Source organism: Heterodontus francisci, chromosome 1 (assembly GCF_036365525.1).
Source record: "Heterodontus francisci isolate sHetFra1 chromosome 1, sHetFra1.hap1, whole genome shotgun sequence".
Taxonomy (NCBI): Eukaryota; Metazoa; Chordata; class Chondrichthyes; order Heterodontiformes; family Heterodontidae; genus Heterodontus; species Heterodontus francisci.
In genome coordinates, this window is record NC_090371.1 from 91,631,342 (window position 1) to 91,655,284 (window position 23,943).

General features: G+C 42.6%; 1 protein-coding gene across 2 annotated transcripts in view; it reads left to right on the forward strand.

Moving 5' to 3' along the window:
- Nucleotides 1-10,307, forward strand: part of parp8 (poly (ADP-ribose) polymerase family, member 8) — a 475,386-nt gene extending 465,079 nt beyond the window's left edge. For both annotated transcript variants that reach the window (XM_068032748.1, XM_068032749.1), the window contains one exon: nt 1,547-10,307. In XM_068032748.1, coding sequence (XP_067888849.1) covers nt 1,547-1,649 — 103 coding nt within the window. In that variant the 3' untranslated portion in view covers nt 1,650-10,307. The remainder of the gene's footprint in view (nt 1-1,546) is intronic.
- Nucleotides 10,308-23,943: the final 13,636 nt, after the last annotated feature.

The window sequence follows — 23,943 nt, forward strand, 5'->3', positions numbered from 1 at the left end:
CCCTCTGTGCCAGTGCAGACCCATCTGTGTCAAAGTCCACTTGAAAAGGGCATCCATGACCTACCTAATGGCCTAATGAGATGTTGACAGCGAGGTGCCACCTAGGTCCAGAGCTGATCCCTAGAACCACCCAATTGAATAGAAGTTCAGGACATCTGAGACAACGATGGCTGCAGTAAGGTACTACCATGGGGGTTATGAGGCCTCAGGTCATTGTGGATCGGTGCACACAGGACTGAGTACATCTGTGCAGGATCCTACAGCACTGACGCTCTGTCATTTGCAGGTAGCTAACTCTTGGGGTGTCCACCTGATATCTTGGGTAGTGCCTTCCTCCCCTTGCAGCCCCCTGCTGTGCTCCTCTGGCCTCGTGCTGCCCAGAAGGGTACATATGCCGCAGCTCATCCTGGCTGCTCTGTCCAATGTCAGAGTCATCCGACCTCCGTTAGCTGCGCTTTTAACACTCACCAGGCATTCCTGTGCCATGTCTAGCTGCCGCAGTGATGCTAGCAGGCTCACCTCCCTATCTGGTCTGATGTCAATCTCCAAAGTAACATTTAACTTCTACATCTGCATTGCCTTAATTTCCCTCCACAATGCTCACGTCCTCACTACCCTGCTGTCTTCCCTCCATGGTGTTTTACCCATTCCCAGCATTTAAAAATAGCTCGCTGCTCCTAACAAGCCTGTTAATAAGCTCTGCAATGAAATCAACAGGCAATTAATTGAACTCGGGCACCTGACCTGTTCCCTCCCCGCCGGCTGAAATTTAAAAATAGGATTGCGTTCCGGAGGCAGCGTGACCAAGTGCTGACCTTCAAGAACGTGACCTTCAAATCACGCTTGCTGCAGCCCCTTCTCTCAGTGGGGATTGCAAATCTGGCCCCATATTTTCATGTGGTTGGTTACATCTGTAGCTCACCAACCTTATTTACCATGTTCCGTGCATTTGTGTACATGCACTGTAAACCTGAAATAGATCTTACCATGTTTGCACTTACTCTGAAGAAGGAACACAGCTGTCTCCTGCATGCAGCCACCAGGTGTCCTTCAACACTGTAGTATCTTTATCCTGTAATTAGTAGGCCTCAATACCTCTGCAACTGAAGGACTCTTTATCATTGGATGCCATTGGAATGGAATGGAAGAAAATTGTGCAGACGCTTTTTGGTCGGGGGGGATTTGGAGATAGGCTTTGCTACCCCGTTTTCCTTCAGCTCAAAAATGGACAGAAACCAGACCTATATGTTTTCTTTTTTTTAAAAAAACTTGTGTTTGCTTGTCTTTATAATCATCAAACTTTTGCACATGTATCCATCTGGTTTGTTGTCATTGTATTTTTTGTATTGCCAACTTCTTCTTTTACGGGCAGTCCATTCCCAACCAAAATGGCTCCAACTGAAAAAAAATATGTATTGCTTCCATTGCCTAAATGTTGGCCAAGTGAGAGTCCATTTTTATTTGGCCCTCATCCCTCGAAATATAGCTACTAAGAATCCAAACTCCAGAAAAGCCCAAATGAGCATTGTTTTGTTGTTTATTTCAGATATGAAGATGGCCAAGTGGGGGATATCAGTACAAATACACAAGAACCCAGCATTCATAAAGAAATCCTTCGGGTCATTGGAAACCAGACAGCAACAGGTTAAAAGAATCACACATCGTCACTGACTGGATCAGAATACCTTTTCTGGCTTTTAAGCTGCAGTGCAGTTTTGAACTAAAATATTAACATTCTAATTTCAAATGCACACAACGTAAGATTTTGAATAACGCACTTTAATTTCCAGATTTCTTACCTGAACCTGACAACATTTTAGTAATGACAAGTCTGGAGTGTAGGTGTTGTCAAATGTTGATTTTGTTACAATAGGTTTTCCTGGAAAATATGCTTTGGCCCAATCTTATTCAGCTTTGGCACTGATGGAGCATTGAGTGAGAGGTTGGGTGCAGTTGTGGCCGGGTTGTTCTCCTGTGCTGATTAGTTAAAATGTGGATCTTGACAAAGTGTCGAACTGTGTAGAATCTGCAATGAGTGATACACATGGGGCCTGTGCCCCTCTGCCATGTAGAAATGCTGGGGAGGAAAGGCTTGCCTCAGGCATCAGCTGATTTAAGGAGCCATTTTCCTTCCGCATTTATCAAGTGTTTTTCTTTATTCATAAATATCACAAAGTTTTAGGAATGCTAATATAACTCTGTCCCATCAGGAACAGGAGTCTGTTTTTTAAAAAGTCAGTGTGTGTTATAACACCCTGGCTGTGCCAGCCAAACCATGGTTTTACTTATGTTTTGAAAAAGATTATAATTACAATGGCAAAAAGAAATTTAAAAAAAAAACTGCCTGGGGTGCTTTGATTGCAGGCCTAAGTGGAGCCAACCCCTTTCTAATGTGCCATAGTGATGCCAACTTTTTATATGAAAAGGCCCTTTTTTAACTCTTGGTGGCGATAAGGGTTGGTGCTGGCAGCCTCTACAGATTCCTTTTACACCAGAGTAAAAGTAATATAATGTCAGCGCATTGAGAAATGGTATGCCAAAATGTACATTTTTTTAAATAGAGGTATAGTGCAGGACTTTAGCATATTGAGACAATATAAGATAGTCATTTTGATATCCTGACTGGTCCAAAAATACAACACTTTTTTTTTCCATAAAAGTGGCACATTTATGTTGAAAATAAGGATTGGTCTTCAACGCTATCTCTAAAACAAAGTTACTGTACTGCTGAACTGTTTTATCATTGGATCAAGCTGAAAATATTTCTTTACACTCTCGCTTTTAGTTCCCAGATGGAATTAATGCATTTGCTCTTAAACCTTTTAATTCTGTCAGTACTGAATTCCCTACTGATAACATTTCTATGTGAAGGTTTGTTGGGTTTTAGTGGGTATTATTGAAAAAAATGAAAAAAACAAGAATTTTAGGAACTATTTTGATCCAGTATTATATGATCTTTAAGTAAAGCATGTGAATGTGACCACATGGCATCAATTTGATGATGCTATCATCACATGACAGAATAATTGGCTTCTATTTTGAAAAGTTTAATTTTGCAATGAAAATTTGTACAAATGTTCGATATTTTATTTGCAGCAAAATCCCCTCTTCAATCTGCCATGTAAGAAAGAAAAAATCATGTTACTCTTGGCTTTATTTCAGCCCTATGAAAATAAATTAGGAAAGTCTGTTTATATTTAGTAATGTGTGTCAAATGTTGAATTGTAGAGGAGTTCACGCTGGAGAGAGTTATACAGCTCGTGGTGTTATATGTGTTATAACTGTGCAGACAGAAAAGTGATAGCATGAAGAGAGCGTTGCAATATTTGTATTTTTCAGTAAAGTTGTTCAAAGTTACAAACTTAACCTAGGTACAAGCACAAAACACTTTACAATGGTTACTCCACCCTTCTGTATCAAATACAGTCAAAACTAACATTCAATTTGAAACTCTTCAATTACAAAGGGTTTTAGAAATGGCACCCATCAGACAGTTTGCCCTATTTCACTCTTTTTTGTTGTCTCCCTTCATATTGGTGGTACTGACTTCAGATTAAAAAAGTAAAAAAAAATAAAATATCAGGTATTGAAAAAGTTTACAAATCAAACTTTCTATGGACTTGAGATTGTTTAAAATACAAAACTCACATCCTTTGAATACATCTTACGTTAACATTGTCCGCTGGATTGTCTTAACATTTCTTATGTGTTATTTTAAACAGTGATTGCTGGTAAATGCATATCTCAAAGTTTGAAAATGCATATCATAAACACATGTATGTAGCAGGGAAAGAATGTAAATTCATTCTTCAAAACAGGTATCAACATTTTCAGCATATTGTCTACTTGTACTTTGTGCGAAATTGAGGAAGGTTTGATGAGACCTCTAGTCTTTGTCATTTGGTACAACAACACACCAGAAGTTCATTGTTCTTAATCATAGTTTAGTTTAGTTTTAGTTTAGAGATACAGCACTGAAACAGGCCCTTCGGCCCACCGAGTCTGTGCCAACCATCAACCACCCATTTATACTAATGCTACAGTTTTTTAAACGACATTTTTTTCTGCATATGTTTCTTTCACCCAATCATGGTGTCTGCTTATACTGCCATCCACCTGCTTCTAGTATAGTATCAAATCACCATTACAGCACTATCTGGGTGTCCACAGTGCAGCTCCCGGGTCCTCAGTCAGGAACTGAGGAGAACTATTCAGGCAATCAGCTTTGTCTGTTTAAATCTGCCCATACAAATATACTGGGGATGTGTATGTCTACATTGAAAGAGCTAATAACTGGAGTGCATTTCACTGATATTGTTTTAGATTAACTGGAGTAAAATTTAACTTCAGTAGAGGCACAAAATGGGCAGTATCAGATCAAGATCAATGGAAAAGAATTTCAGGCCATGTGAATAATGGGCAATCTGTTAACACCTATGTTGGGGTCGTGGCGGAGTCGGGGGGCAGGAAAATGCTTCTGGCAGAGGCCCGCCAGGAGCCTCAATGCTGGGAAGGCCCAGCCCAATACTGCTGGCGGCGGCAAGGCCTCGTGGTAGCCACCCCGCCGCTCGGCGACAGGAACAAAACTTACATATTTAAATAAATTTAAATGAAGGCATTAATTACCTTTCTGCTTCCGTCCTGCTCCAATATTGGTGCCACTGGCCAGCACTCCTGCGTCTTCGGGTCCCCATCCGGGGATCAGAGGCAGAACACTTGTGGGGAGGGGGAGCACGTAAGTATTTCAGTGCGGGAGGCGGGGGAATAGGGTTAAACTCATCCGATTGGTGTAGGGGATGGTGGGAAGGGTCAAAGTGCATAGTTTATGAACTTTTTTGGGGGGGGGAAGTTCAGCTGCACAAAGTAAGTATTTTGGTGGGGGAGAGGGCAAGGAATTAATTATATGGTTATGGGGGCGGTGGTGGGAGAGGGGCTAGAAATATTTATTTAAATTTTTCAAATCAATTTTAAATTACTATTTCTTTAAATATTACAATTGAAATGTAGGGCTCGAAGCCCTTTAAAAATGGCATCAGTGCCTGCACAAAGGCTGCTGACACCATTGCCGGGGATGGAAGCCCACCCCCTCCACGGTCTTCAGGCTGGGCGGTCCACCCCGGCCATTTAAATGAGCCACCGTGCTGAATGTCATCGGCAGCTCCACGATGTGCAGTCTGCGCAAGCGGAATGCCATTGTTTACGTCCACCGCCAATTTCGCCAGCAGACATGTAAAATCTAGCCCACCTATTTTGTGCCCCCACCAAAGTGGAATTTTATCACATAATATTTTTCTTCCATGTTAGTCAACAAGTGGCACTTATATTTTTCACCAATGTGTGGCTAAGCGTTGGTTCTAGTATCTAGCAGCATGTACAGAATACCTGTATGTTCATTCCAAATAGCCTCATAATGAAGTGAGCATTGTCCTTTGAATAGCATATTTATTTCATACTCTTATAGTGATAATTGATAATTATGGAAAGCACCTTTTATTACTCATGAAATAAGTGAAAAGAATTCTCCTCATTGATGTAAGTCACAATTGGCAGCAAGATGTGATGCCTGAGCCACTTAGGATAAAAAGGTTCATGGAATTTGTTTGCTTGCACCAATATTTCTAACAGCACTACCTAGCATAGGGAACAGTACCCATATTGACACATTACAAAAGCCTTTTCATGAGTGTGAAAGACCAGTAAGTCATGAGGACCACATATGTGAATGGGTAGAGGTGGGCTTTTGCAAGAGTAACAGAAACACCAATGCATTGACAGTGCTTTAATGCACTAATTATTATAGTGGTGTCTTTTGAAATAGGTTTTTGGAATGTCTGATGTGTTTTAGATCAGCTGTAATAATAATTATTAATAATGCTTGCTTTGATAAGCCTAGCATTTGAACAGCTACTGAAAGTGTGCTGCATTGTTGGAGGTGCCATCTATCAGATGAAATATTAAATTAAGGCTCCATCTACCTGCTCTTGTGATCCAGGTGGATGTAAAAGATCATTATTCAAAGTAGAGCAGGGAATTCTTCCAGTATCTGAGCTACGAACACTCCCTCAGGCAACAACACCAAAACATATTAACTGTTCATAAATTTCATTTGCCATGTGTGGGATCTTGCTGTACCCAATTTGGCTGCCATGTTTGCCTGCATTACAGTGGTTGCATTTCTAAAGTAATTCTCTGGTTGTGAAGTACTTTGAAATATCCTGAAGGTACAATAGGGACATATATAAATGCAAATTCTGTCTTTCTTATAAAGTGCCTCATCATGTTGAAAAGTCTCAGTTTGTTTCATATCATGATCCTTTTTAATGTGCAAAATTTTTTATGTAGGTCAGTCTAATGCTGATAAGCAGAAGGCCTCCATTGGGAAGAGCAGGCAGCTTGCTAGTCACTAAATATGTCACTGAAAAAAATTCTTAGAAATGACCGAGATTTTTGGTGATGATTTTATGTGTACATCAGGAAAGCAAGTATCATTTACTTGTTTTATTTCCCTGCACTTTGTACCATTCCCCCAATTGAAAAGATGGGCAGAAGCCTGCATCCTAGGTCTCTGCTGATAAATCTCTTCCATTTTGTGAAGATGAAGCATTTTATCTTCCATTATACCCTTTCTCCCTAATAGGGACATGTGTAAAGTGTAATTTCCTGATCATACTCTCGGAGGAAAGCCTTGCCCAGCAACAGTGTAGCTTAGAAATTTTGCTATGTGCTCTTCACAATTTTCCAACTACTTATAGTAGGAAAATCACACAGAGCATGCTGAGATTTCCAGTATATGCTCTAGGTGGGCTGTGCTCCCCATTGGGGAATACTCAGTGTTCCTCAATATGTACTTTTCTCTGATTGCATTCCAAGATCAGAAAGGGGCATATAATGTGGGGAGTCGCAGGCAGGAAGTTCCATCATCCTATTCCATTGCATGTGCTCTCCAGCACAATGTATTTCAAAGTTCATTTGTTTGGACTTACTTGGAACAACTCTTCTCGGTGCATAACCAGGCTAAGATGCTCTGATGTTGTCAAGAGCATTTTTTCTGCTTGGTTTATTCTTGATACTTCTTCATCCTTGGCCTTATAAGTGTGGTGGATTTTGCTTTTGAAGACTTGTGATGACAAGAAATTCAAAGGAAAATCAATTCATGACCACACTCCATTTCATCTTTTCAAATGGCACAGATTTTCTGGATTAACTTCCATCAATTTTACAGTAATCCAGTATTTTATAGACACAGTGGAGCCGAAAATTCATGGCCCTTGTAATACACTGCTATTGTAAGTCTGGTGTCTGGTGGGAGTGTGGCAGGAGGACTCGGAATCAGTCTTATTCATTAACTTCCATGAGCCCTTGTTTGGAATAGAATCTGTGTCTGCCCCAAATAAGATCACCTGTATCAGAGAGGTTGTATTGGTAGAGGCAACGCTGAAGCAATCCTAGCAGGGAAGGACAACAGAAATGGGTACACCCTATGAATGGAGGCATATCGACTGCTATTGGTTCTAGGTGGGGTCCACCTGGGGCTGGGGTGGTGGGTGGTGGGTGGTGGTCATCTTGGCCTGGACCCCAAATACATATTTTGATGCATATTTGTCTCAGAGTCCCTTTTATAGAGGACCAACGGGTCATTTTGCAAGAATTTCTAGGGACAACACTGGCATCCATCCCCCACCCAGAGGGGCAGACTTGGCCATATTTTGCCCATTCTGCTGGGCACCCAAGATGTGTCTAATGGTGCAAGTTGCCACTGGCCATACTTAAGTCAAGTAACTTCTGCCTGACCTCACATGAGAAAGCAAATGCTGCAGCCTGCGCCCTCCTAACATGAAGAAACAACCACTGGAGGAGTGGAGCTCTGTCCACTCAGGTAATCAAGTGCAGAATGAGCTATCTCTAGCCTGAAAGAGTGCAATTTGCAGCCTGCAGTAAGGTTGCTTGCTGCACTTTGTACCCTACAGTTACAAAACTGATTGTCATGTGTAGCTGCAATGTAAGAGTTTAAGGATGTATGCTTAGCCCACAAGCAGTAGAATGTTCCATTGGTGTATGCTGCAGGAAACCAACTGATTAAATTTTTGCATGAGAAGTGCAGTATGTTTTATTTAAAATATATAATTATGGTGTAATTGCTGAGAAATTATATTTTTTGAAACAGTTTGGATTTAGTGATGTACATTGTCAAATTATCTTATCATTAAGGTTGTAATTCTAATTTTATCAGTTGACTGTGCTTTTACGTACCAGTTTGAGCTCCTGCAGGTCTGCTTTCACTCTTGGCTGTTATGACATGGTGTCAGGGATGTGTGGTTCAAGTGACTTGTGTGTTAGGATCCTGCCTTGGCCAACAACCTACTTTCTGTCCCAGTATTACTACAGTTCAACTGTTTAGTTTTTCGTGAAATGATGATTGACTGGTATTTCAAAATAAGGTCTGAGAACATGATTCCTTTATTTTTGTGTCATTCTGCAGCTTTAAGTGGTTGGCTGTAATTTAATGAAAAACTCTGGGCATGATATTAGTCTTCAGCAGTAATGCAAAATGAGTGATAAACTGGCAGCGCAGTTTTGTTCCCTGCCCAATTTTCTTTTCCATTTTGGGGTCAGGCAGGGTATAAAATGGCCTGCTAAATCTCTATCACCCAGTATTGCACAACTACCAAAGTCAGATTTTACCCCTACTACTTTCAACTGCCTTCATCTAATTGAATGGAGGAACAGGGTTGAAGGGCTGAATGGCCCGGTTCTGTTCCTATGATTATTTGAGCTATCCTTATTCATGAAGTTTTAAAAAATCTATCTTATTCTTACCGGTGGATTATCCTGCAGGTGCAGCATGTGTTCAGAATGATACTAACATTCCATGTAGAAAACCAGACTTAAAAACTGCCATGCAACTAACAAGATAAAAGATTGGTGTTTGAAACAAGATGCAGAAAGTGAATTGTATGTCTCCTGTATACTAAGCTCTGCAAGTTTGGGTTCATTTGCATTTGGGATTGTAACCATTCCCTCGTTGATATTTACAAATTAAGTCAATTGTATCTTAATAGCCTTTATGTGTCCCAAATGAAGATAATCAGAGAAAAAAAATACTGCAAACTTGTTTCCACTTCAAATATAAATGAAAAGACACTTCAATCTCATCATCTTATTGCCTTTGAGAGAGGGTATTAGTGATAATTAATGCATGTCAGGAAGTGGAACACCAAAGTCTTTGAGCTAACATTGCATTGAATATGTCCTCCAAAGATTAAAAACACAACTTTGTATTTTCACAGTTCCTTTAATATCTGTTGATATTTTAACCGTAGGAAACATGTTCCAGGTTTAGAAATAAACCAGATAATAGTCAGCATCTAAAAGAGAGAGATAAGTTAACGCTTTTGTGAGACCCTTCATCAGAAGGTTAGAGATACATCCAAAACTCTAACCTGTCTTTTGCTCTTTTAGATTCCTATCATTACCAGTCTTTGAAGGTAAAATTGGTCTTCAGCAGAAGTGCAAATTGGGTGAAAGCGAGTTGGCAGCTCGTTTACATCCACCTCATTTTAAATCGGACTAAATGGGCTGTTGATTCATCACTGCCTATTGTGCCAAAGTTCTGATGAAAGGTCACAGACCTGAAACGTTAACTCTGTTTCTCTCTCCACAGATGCTGCCAGACCTGCTGTGTATTTCCAGCACTTTCTGTTTTTATTGCTAATTTTACCCCTTTTTATCTCTCATGATATAAGTTCACTTTGTTAATTACTCAGTATTTAAATAAAGTGCACACAACTGCAAAATTCAATACATTTCACTTCCATTTGTATAAGAATCGGTGAAGGTGAAATTGGCGGGGAAAGGAAATCGGGCGGGGTGTAAAACAGGCTGCCATTTCGCTATTGCTCATTCTGTTCTACCCTCTGAAGACCAATTTCACCCTGACTGTATTCAACCCCAGTTATTTTGTTCCTTTCATGCTTTCATTTTAATTTGATACAAAATTTGCATAACACAATAAGTGGAGCAGCTGTCATAACAGATGTAATTGTAATTCAGTACCTTAGCTTTCAGTGCCTTAGAAATATAAGATACTGTCAACAACAACATCAATGTACATGATGTAAATATTGCCAAAAATACAGAGGCCAAATATTTTCTGTACTTGGTTCACATTGCTTTTAAATAGAATTTCAACTCCTGTTGCTGTCTGTTTAATTCCTCTTTATTTGGAATTTTGTTTGCTGTTTTGATCAGTTCATGAACTGTTTTGATCAAATCATTGATGTAAATGCTTAATTAAAAAGATAATCAAATTTTTCTGGTGATTTTTCTGTGTCTGTACTGTTCTGAATGTGCAGCTCAGAATATGAGCTACATATATCCAATAAGTGAGCTGCCAGTCAAGATTATATATTTGTGTCTGTTACAAGCTATGCAGAAAATCATATTTTAATAATGTAGGTTGGAAACATTGGTCTTAACGCATGAAGGACTGCAATAAAGCTTCTGGGGCAGAATCTAAAATGTTACAATATTACAATAATTTATGTTAATCCAAGAACGCCAAGAAACTTCTTATAGGGAGACTAAAGTGTGGATTGAATGTGGATGAGAAAGCTAGAGGGGGGGCAGCCAACATCCTGCAAGCGAGTCTATGTGTGAGCCCAGGCTGATTTAAATGGTTGGTTGGGCCTCATTAACATCCAACCAGACAGCTGCTCACCTGGAACAGATGTAAAGAGACAGCTGGACAGCTGCTGCCGGGGAAGATTGGGTAGCTTGGAAGCTGCGCGCCAAAGCTCAGGTAAGTCTCGGGGTTTGGAGTCCAGAAGGGTCCTCCGAGTGGAAGAGGGGATAGCAGAAGCCTTGGCCAGAACTTTATGTCGGGCTGGAGGCCCCGCCCACTGACAGAAAAAGTCAGCGGGGAGCCTGCGTTCACCGGGCCTGGAAGTCACACCATGATTTTACATGGCCCTGGCTCTTAATTGGCCTCGGCGGGACTTCCACCCCCTGAAGCAGGAGGACCCACCTCCAAGAGCAGCGGGCCGCACAGCTGTTCAGTCCCTGAAGTGCCACCGGGAGCAGTGGACAAAACTGCTGGGACTGCACCCAGCCAGCACCGGCAACACGAATGAGGCCCTGGAATGCAGGTAAGTGTGTTGGGCCTCAACGGGAACAATCGGCTGGGTCCCCGTGATTTGGGAGGGTTCACTCGAAAGTGAGGGAAGCAGAATGCTTCAGTGGGGATGGCTTGTACCACGGGGGGACCCTTATCGGGTGCCCGATCAAGAGGATCCCCTTCACAGCCCGCAACGAGGCCGCCAGTTTCTGAGCTACTGAATCAGCTACCCGGCACTGGTAATATACCAGCAGTGGTGGGAGAGGGCCCTGAAATGGCATTAGACATAATTTTTGCAGTGGACTCTATGTGGACTCCATGTACCCACTGCCACTGTAGGCGTGGAGTGTGGTGTTTGACATACAGCAGCATGTTTCAGGATGCCTGAGGTACCAAGGAAGAGGACACACGGTTTCTCAGACATGACACTCGGGGTCCTGGTGGAGGAGGTCAAGAGGAGAAGGGATGTTCTATACTCATAGTGGGGAAGGAATATGCCTCATCCTCCTGTCCCTCCTGTCTCTTTCTCTCCTGCAGCAGCTGGTGCTGCTCTATCTGGCTTCATATCCCCCTCCCATTCCTCCTGCAGATCGAGGGGGGACACCTAGCAAGATAGCCACGACCAAACGTTCTCTTTCTTCTGCTGAGGTAAATTATCGCAGCACTTACTCTTTTTAAGTAAAATCCTCAAAAAGAAATTCTACAGTAAATGTTGATAGAGTATTGGTGACATCCTGACGAACTGTCCCAGAAAGTCGTCTTATTTGTCAAAGGTCTTCTTTAAACCTCCAGCAGCAAATGAACAGCAAATGCTGATATACCTTTAAGAAATGCTCAAAATTCACAGCAACGACCAGTTTACTCACAGTCAACTGGGTGGTGTTAGGAGAGGGCATTAGATCAAACAATATCCACCAGAATGCCATTCAGCCTCTTTAATGAGTACTAACAGGCATTGTAAGTGGCAATCAGCCTCTTAACGATCCTCCAGGCAGCCGTTCCTAGCACAAGCTTCAACTCCTTTATCAAGATGGCATCTTGCACTAAACAGACGAAACTGGAATTTCAGCTTGAGACCCTCAAATTGGCCAACTCGGGAGCTCTTTAGCACCTAAGTATCTGGAGAAAATCACCCTCTATATATAACAAAAATGAAAGTGAATGAAAGAATGCAATGTTCGAATTTTGCATAATAATCCGGGTTGTATGTATATGGAGGCAGTTGTACGCTAGATCTTCAAATGTAAATAAATGCTTTCTTTGGATGTGTAAGGTAATTTTTTTGTGACTTTATTCAATCAACAGTTGTTCTTCAGACTGCAGGAAGGACTATAGTGGGCTGCCCCAGGGGAGGTACTAGGACCACTGGATTTCTTGATATATATTAATGACATTGACTTGGGTGTACAGGGCACAATTTCAAAATTTGCAGATAACAGAAAACATGGAGGTATTGTGAACTGTGAGGAGAATAGTGATTAACTTCAAGGAGACATAGACAGGATGGTGGAATGGACAGATACGTGGCAGAGGAAATTTAATGCGTAAGTGTGAAGTGATACATTTTGGTAGGAAAAACAAGGAGAGGCAATATAAAATGAAGGGTACAATTTTAAAGGGGATCTAGGAGCGGAGGGAACTGTGGGCATATGTGCACAAATTATTGAAGGTGAGAGGGCAGGTTGAGAAAGCAGATAATAAGACAAATGGGATCCTGGGCTTTATAAATAGAGCCACAAAAGCAAGGATGTTATGGTGAACCTTTACGAAACACTAGTTTGGCCTCAACTGGAGTATTGTGTCCAATTCTGGGCACCACACTTTAGGAATTTGAAGGCATTAGAGAGGGTGCAGAAAAGATTTATGAGGATGGTTACAGGGATGAGGGACTTCAGTTACATGGATAGATTGGAGAAACTGGGATTGTTCTCCCTAGAGAAGAAAAGGTTCAGAGGAGATTTGAGGTGTTCAAAATCATGAGAGATTTGGACAGAGTTGATAGGGAAAAACTGTTCCATTGGCAGAAGGGTCGAGAACCAGAGGACACCAATTTAAAGTGATTGGCAAAAGAAGCAAAGGCGGTGGAGAGTGCCTGGTACTCGCTGCCGGGGGAGGTGGTGGAAGCAGGTACGATAGTGACATTTAAGAGGCATCTTGACAAATACATGAATAAGATGGGAATAGAGGGATATGGTCCATGGAAGTGCAGAAGGTTTTAGTTTAGGCAAACATCAAGATCGGCGCAGGCTTGGAGGGCCGAATGGCCTGTTCCTGTGCTGTACTGTTCTTTGTTCTTTGTTCTTTGACATGAGGAAAACCTTTTTACGCAGCGAGTTGTTAGGATTTGGAATGCATTGCCTGAGAGTGTGGTGAAAGTCGATTCAATTGTGGCTTTCAAAAGGGAATTGGATAATTATCTGAATAGAAAAAATTGCAGAGCCATGGGGAACAGGCAGGGGAGTGGGACTAGCTGAGTTGCTCTTGCAGAGAGCCAGTATGAACACAACAGGTCGAATGGCCTCCTTCTATTCTGTAACCATTCTATGATTCTATGATAAACAGCCATTATTCAATGCATACAAGAGTCATAAAAATGGCCTGGATTTTGCAGCAATAATGATGGTAAATCTCTCAGCATTCACTGATATTACTCTTCTGAAACTAACAGCAAATACTGGAGTCCACACATGTGCAGTAAAAAATGGAAATCCAGAAGTTGCTGTCAGTGATTCAATGCCTTTGCATAGGATGTGCTACTGAAGTCCCTCATACTGCAATCAATTTAAAATCGGTGAATCAATGAGAACTTCTCCTGTAATGTCACTGTTAAAAACCCTCAAATATTATGACTTGTTAATGAGGTGTCATTTGGCTTTTAATGGCATACTAAGTCATAACGACAGCTGAAGAACCCCTCTGGCCCTGGAAAACTAATTTTATGTATGTCAATTTCTTCCATTCTGATATTTCCAAGTTCATTTTTTTGTTAAAGTTTGTTCCACATTGCAGCTTCTAATATTTATGTCCCAATCATTTATTTCACTCTATGTAAAATTTATCCCTCACTTTTTATAATCAGTGCATTTTACTTCCAGGTTTCTATCTGTGAGAATATATCACTGTGATTGGCTGCTTATCATGCTTGATGAAATCACTGTTGCTAGACGCTTGACAGAGCCCCTTGACAGAACCCCCTCAAATTAATGTCGGGATAGGTGAAATCCACGCCACAGAGATCACTAAATCTTTGTGGGCAGCTTCCTTCAAGGTCAGCGACGAGTGCCATTATTTCGCCACTGACCATAAAATCTGGGCCATTAAATCAGGGAATAATTCAATTTGTCTGTTGTAGTGCTAATCATTAACTTTCTGCAGTGGGCTACTCATAAGAAAGTTCTAACAAACTACATCAAAGATCAGTGCAATGTGAGGCAATTTTTGAGATGCATGTCCCTGGTGTGGAGCTTCACCCACCAGGTGTGGAATTTCAATATTTGGGACTCATGACGTGCTCACCATGAATTCTTGATTTCACTCATGCAGTTGTGGACATTTGCCGACTGAAGATCTGGCACTTCACCACAGTAGGGGGAGAAAGTTTCAACAGTAAAGATGGACAGTGAATTCTCTTAGGGCTGGCATTCCAATGGGCCAGACTTCCACAGTCATCTCAGTATCCACTCATGAGGCTCCTGGAGGGAATCCCACTGACAAGAGGCAGCATGTCGATGCACCAACATTGCTGCAGCAGTAACAGCAGTGTGATGCCAGAAGAGGTGGCAAGGAATGTTAAACAAGGAGAATCAGCTCAAAGATCAGATGTTACACAAGAACTTAAGAAATAGTAGCAGAAGTAGGCCATGCAGTCCATAAAGCCATTCAATAGATTCAAAGGACACTATGAAGGTATGAGGCATGAGTTGGCTATGATAGGTTGGGGAACGTTACTTAAAGGGTTGACAGTAGATAGGCAATGACTAGCATTTAGAGAGTGCATGGATGAATTACAACAATTGTTCATTCCTGTCTGGCGCAAAAATAAAACAGGAAGGGTGGCTCAGCCGTGGCTTACAAAAGAAATTAGGGATAATAGTAGATCCAAGGAGGAGAAATATAAAATGGCCAGAACAAGCAGCAAACCTGACGATTGGGAGTGGTTTCGAATTCAGCAAAGGAGGACAAAGGGATTGATTAAGAAGGGGAAAATAGAGTATGATAGTAAACTTGCAGAGACCGTAAAAACTGACTGTAAAAGCTTCTATAGATGTGTGAAGAGAAAAAGATTAGTGAAGACAAATGTGGGTCCCTAACAGTCAGAAACGGGGGAATTTATAATGGGGAACAAATAAATGGCAGACCAATTAAATACATACTTTGGTTCTGTCTTCACAAAGGAGGACACAAATTACCTCCCAGAAATGTTGGGAAACATAGGGTCTAGTAAGAAGGAGGAACTGTATGAAATCAGTTCTTCTTTGGCCTCTTTATCTCGAGAGACAATGGGTAAGCGCCTGGAGGTGGTCAGTGGTGTGTGGAGCAGCGCCTCGAGTGGCTATAAAGGCCATTTCTAGAGTGACAGGCTCTTCCACAGGTGCTGCAGAAAAATTTGTTTGTCGGGGCTGTTACACAGTTGGCTCTCCCCTTGCGCTTTTGTCTTTTTTCCTGCCACTGCTAAATCTCTTCGACTCGCCACACTTTATCCCCGCCTTTATGGCTGCCGCCAGCTCTGGCGAACGCTGGCAACTGACTCCCACGACTTGCGATCAATGTCATAGGACTTCATGTCGCGTTTGCAGACGTCTTTAAAGCGGAGACATGGACGGCCAATGGGTCTGATACCAGTGGCGAGCTCGCTGTACAATGTGTCTTTGGGGATCCTGCCATCTTCCATGCGGCTCACATGGCCAAGCCATCTCAAGCGCCGCTGACTCAGTAGTGTGTATAAGCTGGGGATGTTGGCCGCCTCGAGGACTTCTGTGTTGGAGATACGGTCCTGCCACCTGATGCCAAGGATTCTCTGAAGGCAGCGAAGATGGAATGAATTGAGACGTCGCTCTTGGCTGACATATGTTGTCCAGGCCTTGCTGCCATAGAGCAAGGTACTGAGGACGCAGGCTTGTTACAATCGGACTTTTGTGTTCCGTGTCAGTGCGCCATTTTCCCACACTCTCTTGGCCAGTCTGGACATAGCAGTGGAAGCCTTTCCCATGCGTTTGTTGATTTCTGCACCTAGAGACAGGTTACTAGTGATAGTTGAGCCTATGTAGGTGAACTCTTGAACCACTTCCAGAGCATGGTCGCCAATATTGATGGATGGAGCATTTCTGATGTCCTGCCCCATGATGTTCGTTTTCTTGAGGCTGATGGTTAGGCCAAATTCATTGCAGGCAGCCGCAAACCTGTCGATGAGACTCTGCAGGCACTCTTCAGTGTGAGATATTAAAGCAGCATCGTCAGCAAAGAGGAGTTCCCTGATGAGGACTTTCCGTACTTTGGACTTCGCTCTTAGACGGGCAAGGTTGAACAACTTGTTCCCTGATCTTGTGTGGAGGAAAATTCCTTCTTCAGAAGACTTGAATGCATGTGAAAGCAGCAGGGAGAAGAAAGTCCCAAAAAGTGTAGGTGCGAGCACACAGCCCTGTTTCACGCCACTCAAGATAGGAAAGGGGTCGATGAGGAGCCACCATGTTGAATTGTGCCTTTCATATTGTCATGGAATGAGGTGATGATACTTAATAGCTTTGGTGGAAATCCAATCTTTTCTAGTAGGCTGAAGAGACCACGTCTGCTGACGAGGTCAAAGGCTTTGGTGAGATCAATGAAAGCAATGTAGAGGGGCATCTGTTGTTCGCGGCATTTCTCCTGTATCTGACGAAGGGAGAACAGCATGTCAACGGTCGATCTCTCTGCATGAAAGCCACACTGTGCCTCAGGGTAGACATGCTCAGCCAGCTTCTGGAGCCTGTTTAGAGCGACTCGAGCAAAGACTTTCCCCACTATGCTGAGCAGGGAGATTCCACGGTAGTTGTTACAGTCACCGCGGTCACCTTTGTTTTTATAGAGGGTGATGATATTGGCATCGCGCATGTACTGCTCTCTCATCCCAGCACAGGCATAGCAGTTCATGTAGTGCTGAGAGTATAGCAGGCTTGGCACTCTTGATTATTTCAGGGGTAATGCTGTCCTTCCCAGGGGCTTTTCCGCTGGCTAGAGAATCAATTAGTAGGGAAATGGTGTTAGGGAAATTGATGGGATTGAAGGCTGATAAATCCCAGGGCCTGATAATCTAGATCCCAGAGTACTTAAGGAAGTGGCCTAGAAATAGTAGATGCAATGCTGGTCATTTTTCAAAATTCTATAGACTCTGGAACAGTTCCAACGGATTGGAGGGTAGCTAATGTAACCCCACTATTAAAAAAAGGAGGTAAAGAGAAAACAGGGAATTATAGACTGGTTATCCTGACATCAGTGGTGGGGAAAATGCTAGAGTCCATTATAAAAAATGTAATAGCAGAGTACTTGGAAAACAAAGACAGGATCAGACAAAGTCAACATGGATTTACGAAAGGGAAATCATGCTTGACAAATCTACTGGAATGTTTTGAGGATGTAACTAGTCGAATAGATAAGGGAGAACCAGTGGATGTGGTGTATTCGAACTTTCAGAAGGCTTTCGATAAGGTCCCACATAAAAGATTAGCATTCAAAATTAAAGCACATGGGATTGGGGGAAGGTACTGACATGGATAGAGAACTGGTTGGCAGACAGGAAACAAAGAGTAGGAATAAACAGGTCTTTTTCCGAGTGGCAGGCAGTGACTAGTGGGGTACCACAGGGATCAGTGCTAGGACCCCAGCTATTCACAATACATATTAATGAGATAGATGAGGGAATTAAATGTAATATATCCAAGTTTGCCGATGACATAAAGCTGGGTGGGAGTGTGAGCTGTGAGGAGGATGCAGAGAAGCTCCAGTGTGATTTGGACAGGTTGAGTGAGTGGGCAAATACATAGCAGATGCAGGGGGAGGTGCAGAGAGACTTGGGTGTCCTTGTACACCAATCGCTGAAAGTAAGCATGCAGGTGCAGCAGGCAGTTAAGAAGGCAAATGGTATGTTGGCTTTCATAGCGAGAGGATTCGAGTGCAGGAGCAAGGATGTCTTGCTGCAATTATACAAGGCCTTGATGAGACCATATCTGGAGTATTGTGTGCAGTTTTGGTCTCCTTATCTGAGGAAGGATGTTCTTGCTATGGAGGGAGTGCAGCGAAGGTTCACCAGACTGATTCCTGGGATGGCAGGACCGAAGTATGAAGAGAGATTGGGTCGGTTAGGCTTGTATTCGCTACAGTTTAGAAGAATGAGAGGGGATCTCATAGAAAACTACAAAATTCTAACGGGACTGGGCAGACTAGATGCAGGAAGGATGTTCCCGATGGCGGGGGAGTCCAGGACCAGGGGTCACAGTCTAAGGATAAGGGGTAAGCCATTTAGGACTGAGATGAGGAGGGATTTCTTCACCCTGAGAGTGGTGAACCTGTGGAATTCTCTACCACAGAAAGCAGTTGAGGCCAAATCATTAAATATATTCAAGAAAGAGTTACATATAGTTCTGAGGACTAAAGGGATCAAGGGATACGGGGAGAAAACGGGAACAGGATACTGAGTTTGGATGATCAGCCATGATCGTATTGAATGGTGGTGCAGGCTTGAAGGCTGAATGGCCTACTCCTGCTCCTATTTTTCTATGTTTCTGTAGTTGACCTTCTACATCTTCTGCACCATCTTGCACTATCCCCACATTCCTTGATTTCCTTCATACCCAAACATCATTCGGTCTTAGTCTTGATTAGACTCAATGACTGAGCATCCACAGCCCTCTGCAGTAGAGAATTCCAAAGATTCACAGCCCTCTAAGTGAAGTTGCTCCTCATATTTGCCCTAAATGGCCAACCCTTTACCTTGAGATGAGAATCCCTAGTTTTAGACTCTCCAGGCAGGGCAAACAGACTCTCAGTGTCTAAGAATTGTATGTTTCAATGGGATCACCTCTCATTCTTCTAAACTCCAGAAAATAAAGGCACATTCTACTCAATCTCTGCTCATAGGACAGATCTTTCATCCCAGGAATCAATCTAGTGAACCTTCATTGCAGCCCGTCTAAGGCATCCATCCTTAGGTAAGGAGACCAAAACACACTACTCCAGATGTGGTCTCACCAAAACCCTTTATAATTGCAACAAGTCTTCCTTACTCGTATACCACACCGACCTTGCCATAAAGGCTATCATACTATTTGCCTTCCTGTCATGCAGGCCCCCACCTGCCAAGAATGAGGCACATTAATTTCTGCCCATGGACATTAAATTTCAAATTGTTTTTGGGAAGAAGAAAAGGCTTGTTCTAAGGGGTTGTCAGGCCCCTCGCTGGAAAGACATTTTTGCATATTAACAGACACTGCTTGGAACAAAAGAGCTATCCCCTGCTCCAATATGATACACAAAGCCAGAATTGGTTATACCAGTCGGTCACGTGACCACCCTGCTGGCCAACTTGGGGAGTTTTAAATTGTAGAGACAGTGTTTGAACTGGGAGAAAGTTGACTGAAGAAGACCTTCTGTCTGCCTGTCTGCAACCCATCTCTTTCTCACGGAACTCCAAAAACCCACTGAAGACACAAAAGAGAAAAGTCTCCTACTGTGAACAAGGTTTAAGAAGAATACTGGGCCCCAAAGAAAAGCAAGAACTACCTACAACCAAGGACTCTACAATGAGCTCAAAGAACCGTAACAACAACTCTTCAGATATTGCCTCAAACCTTTCCACTTTAATTTTCTGTAGCTCTTTTCTGTCTCTATTTGCATGTGTGTATCGTGTATACATGCTACTGTGGGACGTGGCATGTATCCGTAGGCGTTACCCGAATTAGAGTTTAAGTTTAATTAAATTTCACCTTTCTTCTTTAAACCTAAGAAAGCTGGTTTCTTTGCCTTATAATTGGAAAGCAGTGAACAAGGATTCACCAAGTGGGAGCTAAAAACACTGTGTTTAAAAATAAAACCTTGTTACAGTAAGACCAGGTGAAGGCTAAAAGGGAACCCTCGATCTCTTTCCCACCTGGTCGTAACAGAAATTTGGGTGCTAGCATCGGAATTGACCAACAGGCAAACAAGAGAAATTAGAAGTGGGAAGCCAAATTGTTCCCAATCAAAAAAGAGCAAGATTAATAGGGGTTATCTTGCGGTTGTGTGTGATTGAATACAAACATGTCTGCAACTGAAGTTATTAGCTTTCCAAGCCAGGCTGAAATAACTTGGGATAAGTTAAAAGCACTGTCTCTGGAGGAGTTGAGGAAAATGGCTGAGCAGTGTGGGATCACTGTATGTGGCAAGGCTAGGAAGTCTGAATTCCAAAGGCTAGTGGCCAACCATTTTTCGCTTGAATCTGAAGAAGCAGAAACAGGGTTAGAAGTAGACCCAGACAGGGTACTTCTAGCAAAGATACAATTGGAACAAAGGAAACTTGAATTAGAGGAGAGGGAAAAAGAGAGAGCCTTCTAGAAGGAACATAAAGAGAAAGAAAAAGAGAGAGAGAGAGAAAGACAGGAGAAGAAACGACACAGAGAGTGAGGAGAGAGAGAGAGAAAGAATATTCCAGAGAGAATGCGAAGAAAGAGAGTTGAAGCGGCTTGAGTTAACTAGGGGGCAACAGAGTAACTCGAGTGAAAGCCTGGCCAATATGAAGGAGCGTAATTCAGGGCTGGGTACCAAATTGTCAAAACCAGCTCACCTAATCCCAAAATCCAATGAGGAAGATATGGAGACATTTTTTGTGTCTTTTGAGAAACTGGCAAGGCAGTTAAAATGGCCAGCTGAGACCTGGTCTCTTTTACTACAGAGCATGCTAACTGGAAAAGCCAATGAGTTTTATTCCCTGTTACCAGATAAGAGTTCATCAAATTATGAACTTACCAAAAATGCTATCCTCGGGACATATGAATTAGTACCTGAAGCCTATCGCCAAAAGTTTAGAACCCTCAAGAAGCAAGCTAATCAAACTTATCTGGAGTTTGAAAGAAGTAAGCAGCTGGCTTTTGACCAGTGACTGAGAACTCTTAATGTACTGTTCAGCTATGAAAATCTCAGGGAAGTAGTTCTGTTAGAGGAATTTAAAAACTCTCTCCTACTCTCTATAAAGATCCATGTAGAGGAGGGTGGGAAGGTAATCAAAGCCCAGGCAGTCCTGGGAGAGAAAGAAAAGCAGGAGGCACAGGGGGCCCTCCTCCAGCCAAAACGGAAGGTGCTGTGAGCAAGAGTGAGACCCAGAGACCTGTGTGCTTCCATTGTAATAATGCAGGGCATTTAAGAGCTGACTGCTGGAAACTAAAGGGAAAATCGATAGGGCCAATCAGGGCACACCTGCTCAGTGAAGACAGGGACCAGATGGAAAGCACAGCAGAACATGTTGTGGCTTTAACTGCAGTAAGAGTGAGACCCAGGAAGCTTACGGCTGCATGTGCAGGAAAATTTAATAGGATTCCTGAGGGTTATCAAGGTTTTGTGTCTGAAGGGAAAGTAACCCATATCCCTCAAGCGGGGCAAGCAAGCCCATAGTAATTCTCAGGGACACAGTGGCCACTAAATCCCTTGAAGGCTGAAAGAGAACCCTAGATCTCTTTCTCACCTGGTCGTAACACTTCCTAACCGCTTGCTGTACCTGCATGTTAACTTACTGTGTTTTGTGTGGAATGACACCCAAATCCCTCCAAATAACAACATTGACTCATCTTCTACAGGGCTCCTGGGACAATAGAGCCTGATCCACTTTGCCAGGTTTTCAGGCTTCCCTTTTCACCAGCCTATTAGCAATTCACCAACTCTCTAGGGGAAATTTTAATTCGTCCACAATCCCTGGGGGGGAAAACAGGGGAGCAGTTAAAATGGAGTGGCTCCATTGCCTGCTACAATCCACTGATTCCCCATTTTAATGCTGCTGGTCTTGGTGCAGATGAAGCTCCTATTGGACTCTGCCCTATTAGATAAAGCTGTTGGGAAACCAATGAGGCCCTCTAAGGTCCCTTACCTTAATGGGGAGGTCAGGATGAGGAGAAGTAGTCCTCTGGGTGTCACAAAATATCTGTGCTCTGCAACCACAGGCACCTCCTCCAACCCCTTCCCCTCAACGACCACTGAGACCCTCCCAAAACTGTTTCCCAAACTTATCTTGTTGCCAGCAGCCTTCTCGTGGTGCCAACACATCGCCTCTCCATCCAAAATCCTCATTGATTATGCCACCTTTATTTTTAGAACTAATAACAAATAACAAAGGGCGGCACAGTGGCGCAGTGGTTAGCACTGCAGCCTCACAGCTCCAGGGACCCGGGTTCGATTCTGGGTACTGCCTGTGTGGAGTTTGCAAGTTCTCCCTGTGTCTGCGTGGGTTTTCTCCGGGTGCTCCGGTTTCCTCCCACAAGCCAAAAGACTTGCAGGTTGGTAGGTAAATTGACCATTATAAATTGTCACTAGCATAGGTAGGTGGTAGGGAAATATAGGGACAGGTGGGGATGTTTGGTAGGAATATGGGATTAGTGTAGGATTAGTATAAATGGGTGGTTGATGGTCGGCACAGACTCGGTGGGCCGAAGGGCCTGTTTCAGTGCTGTATCTTTAATCTAAACCAGTAAAGGAGTAGTTGCCGGTAACTGATTTGTTAAATATTGGTAGAGTTTTATTTGATTATTGAGGTGAAAGGCAAGTGGAGAGAGCAATTTTAAACTGATCCATTCAAAGTTAAAACAGACCACTGTTTCAAAAACCTGTTTGTTAACCTTATTTTGATAGACTGTTTTCCTTTTCTAGATAGACTAGTCTCTGCAGACATTTTTGATAACTTTCTTTTCCTATTGGTGTTGTGAGGAAGATGAAAAGCGGCTTCAAGGGGATTTGGACAGACTTAATGAGGGGGCAAGAACGTGGCAGATGGAATATATTGTGGAAAAATGTGACGTTATCCACTTTGGTAGGAGGAGTTGATGTGCAGAGTATTTCTTAAATGGTAAGAGATTGGAAAGTGTAGATGTACAAAGGGACCTGGGTGTCCTTGTCAATAAGTCACTAAAAGCTAACATGTAAATGCAGCAAGCAATTAAGAAGGCTAATGGTTTGTTAGCCTTTATTGCAAGACGATTTGCGTACAGGAGTAGTGAAGTCATGCTTCAATTGTATAGAACCTTCATTAGACCGCACTTAGAGTATTGTGTGCAGTTTTGGTCCCCTTACCATACGAAGGATATTATTTCCATCGAGGGAGTGCAATGGAGGTTCACCAGATTTGTTCCCAGGATGGCGGGACTGTCCTATGAATAGAGATTGTGGAAACTGGGTCTGTGTTCTCCAGAATTTCAAAGAATGAGAAGTGATCTCATTGAAACTGACAAAATATTTAAAGGGATAGACAGGTGTCATGCAGGCCCCCACCTGCCAAGAATGTGTCACATTAATTTCGCTACATGAACATTGATTTTTAAAATGTTACTGGAGTAAAGAAAGAACTTGTTTTTTAAAATAAACACCAGACCCTTGACTGGAAAGACATTTGCATAGTAACAGACACTACTTGGAAAGAACAAAGGGGACAGTCCCTGCTCCAATTTAATCCACAATGGACTTTTGATTACCAGACATTGAAGGTGGAGAGGCTAGCATTCCAGGTTAACTGCTAAGATGGCCGAATACGCAAACAGACGTGGTCAGACCAGCTGGGTCACATGTCTAACTGGCTGTGGGAGTTTTTTGAATTTGTACTTGCCACCAGAGAACTTGAATTCAGA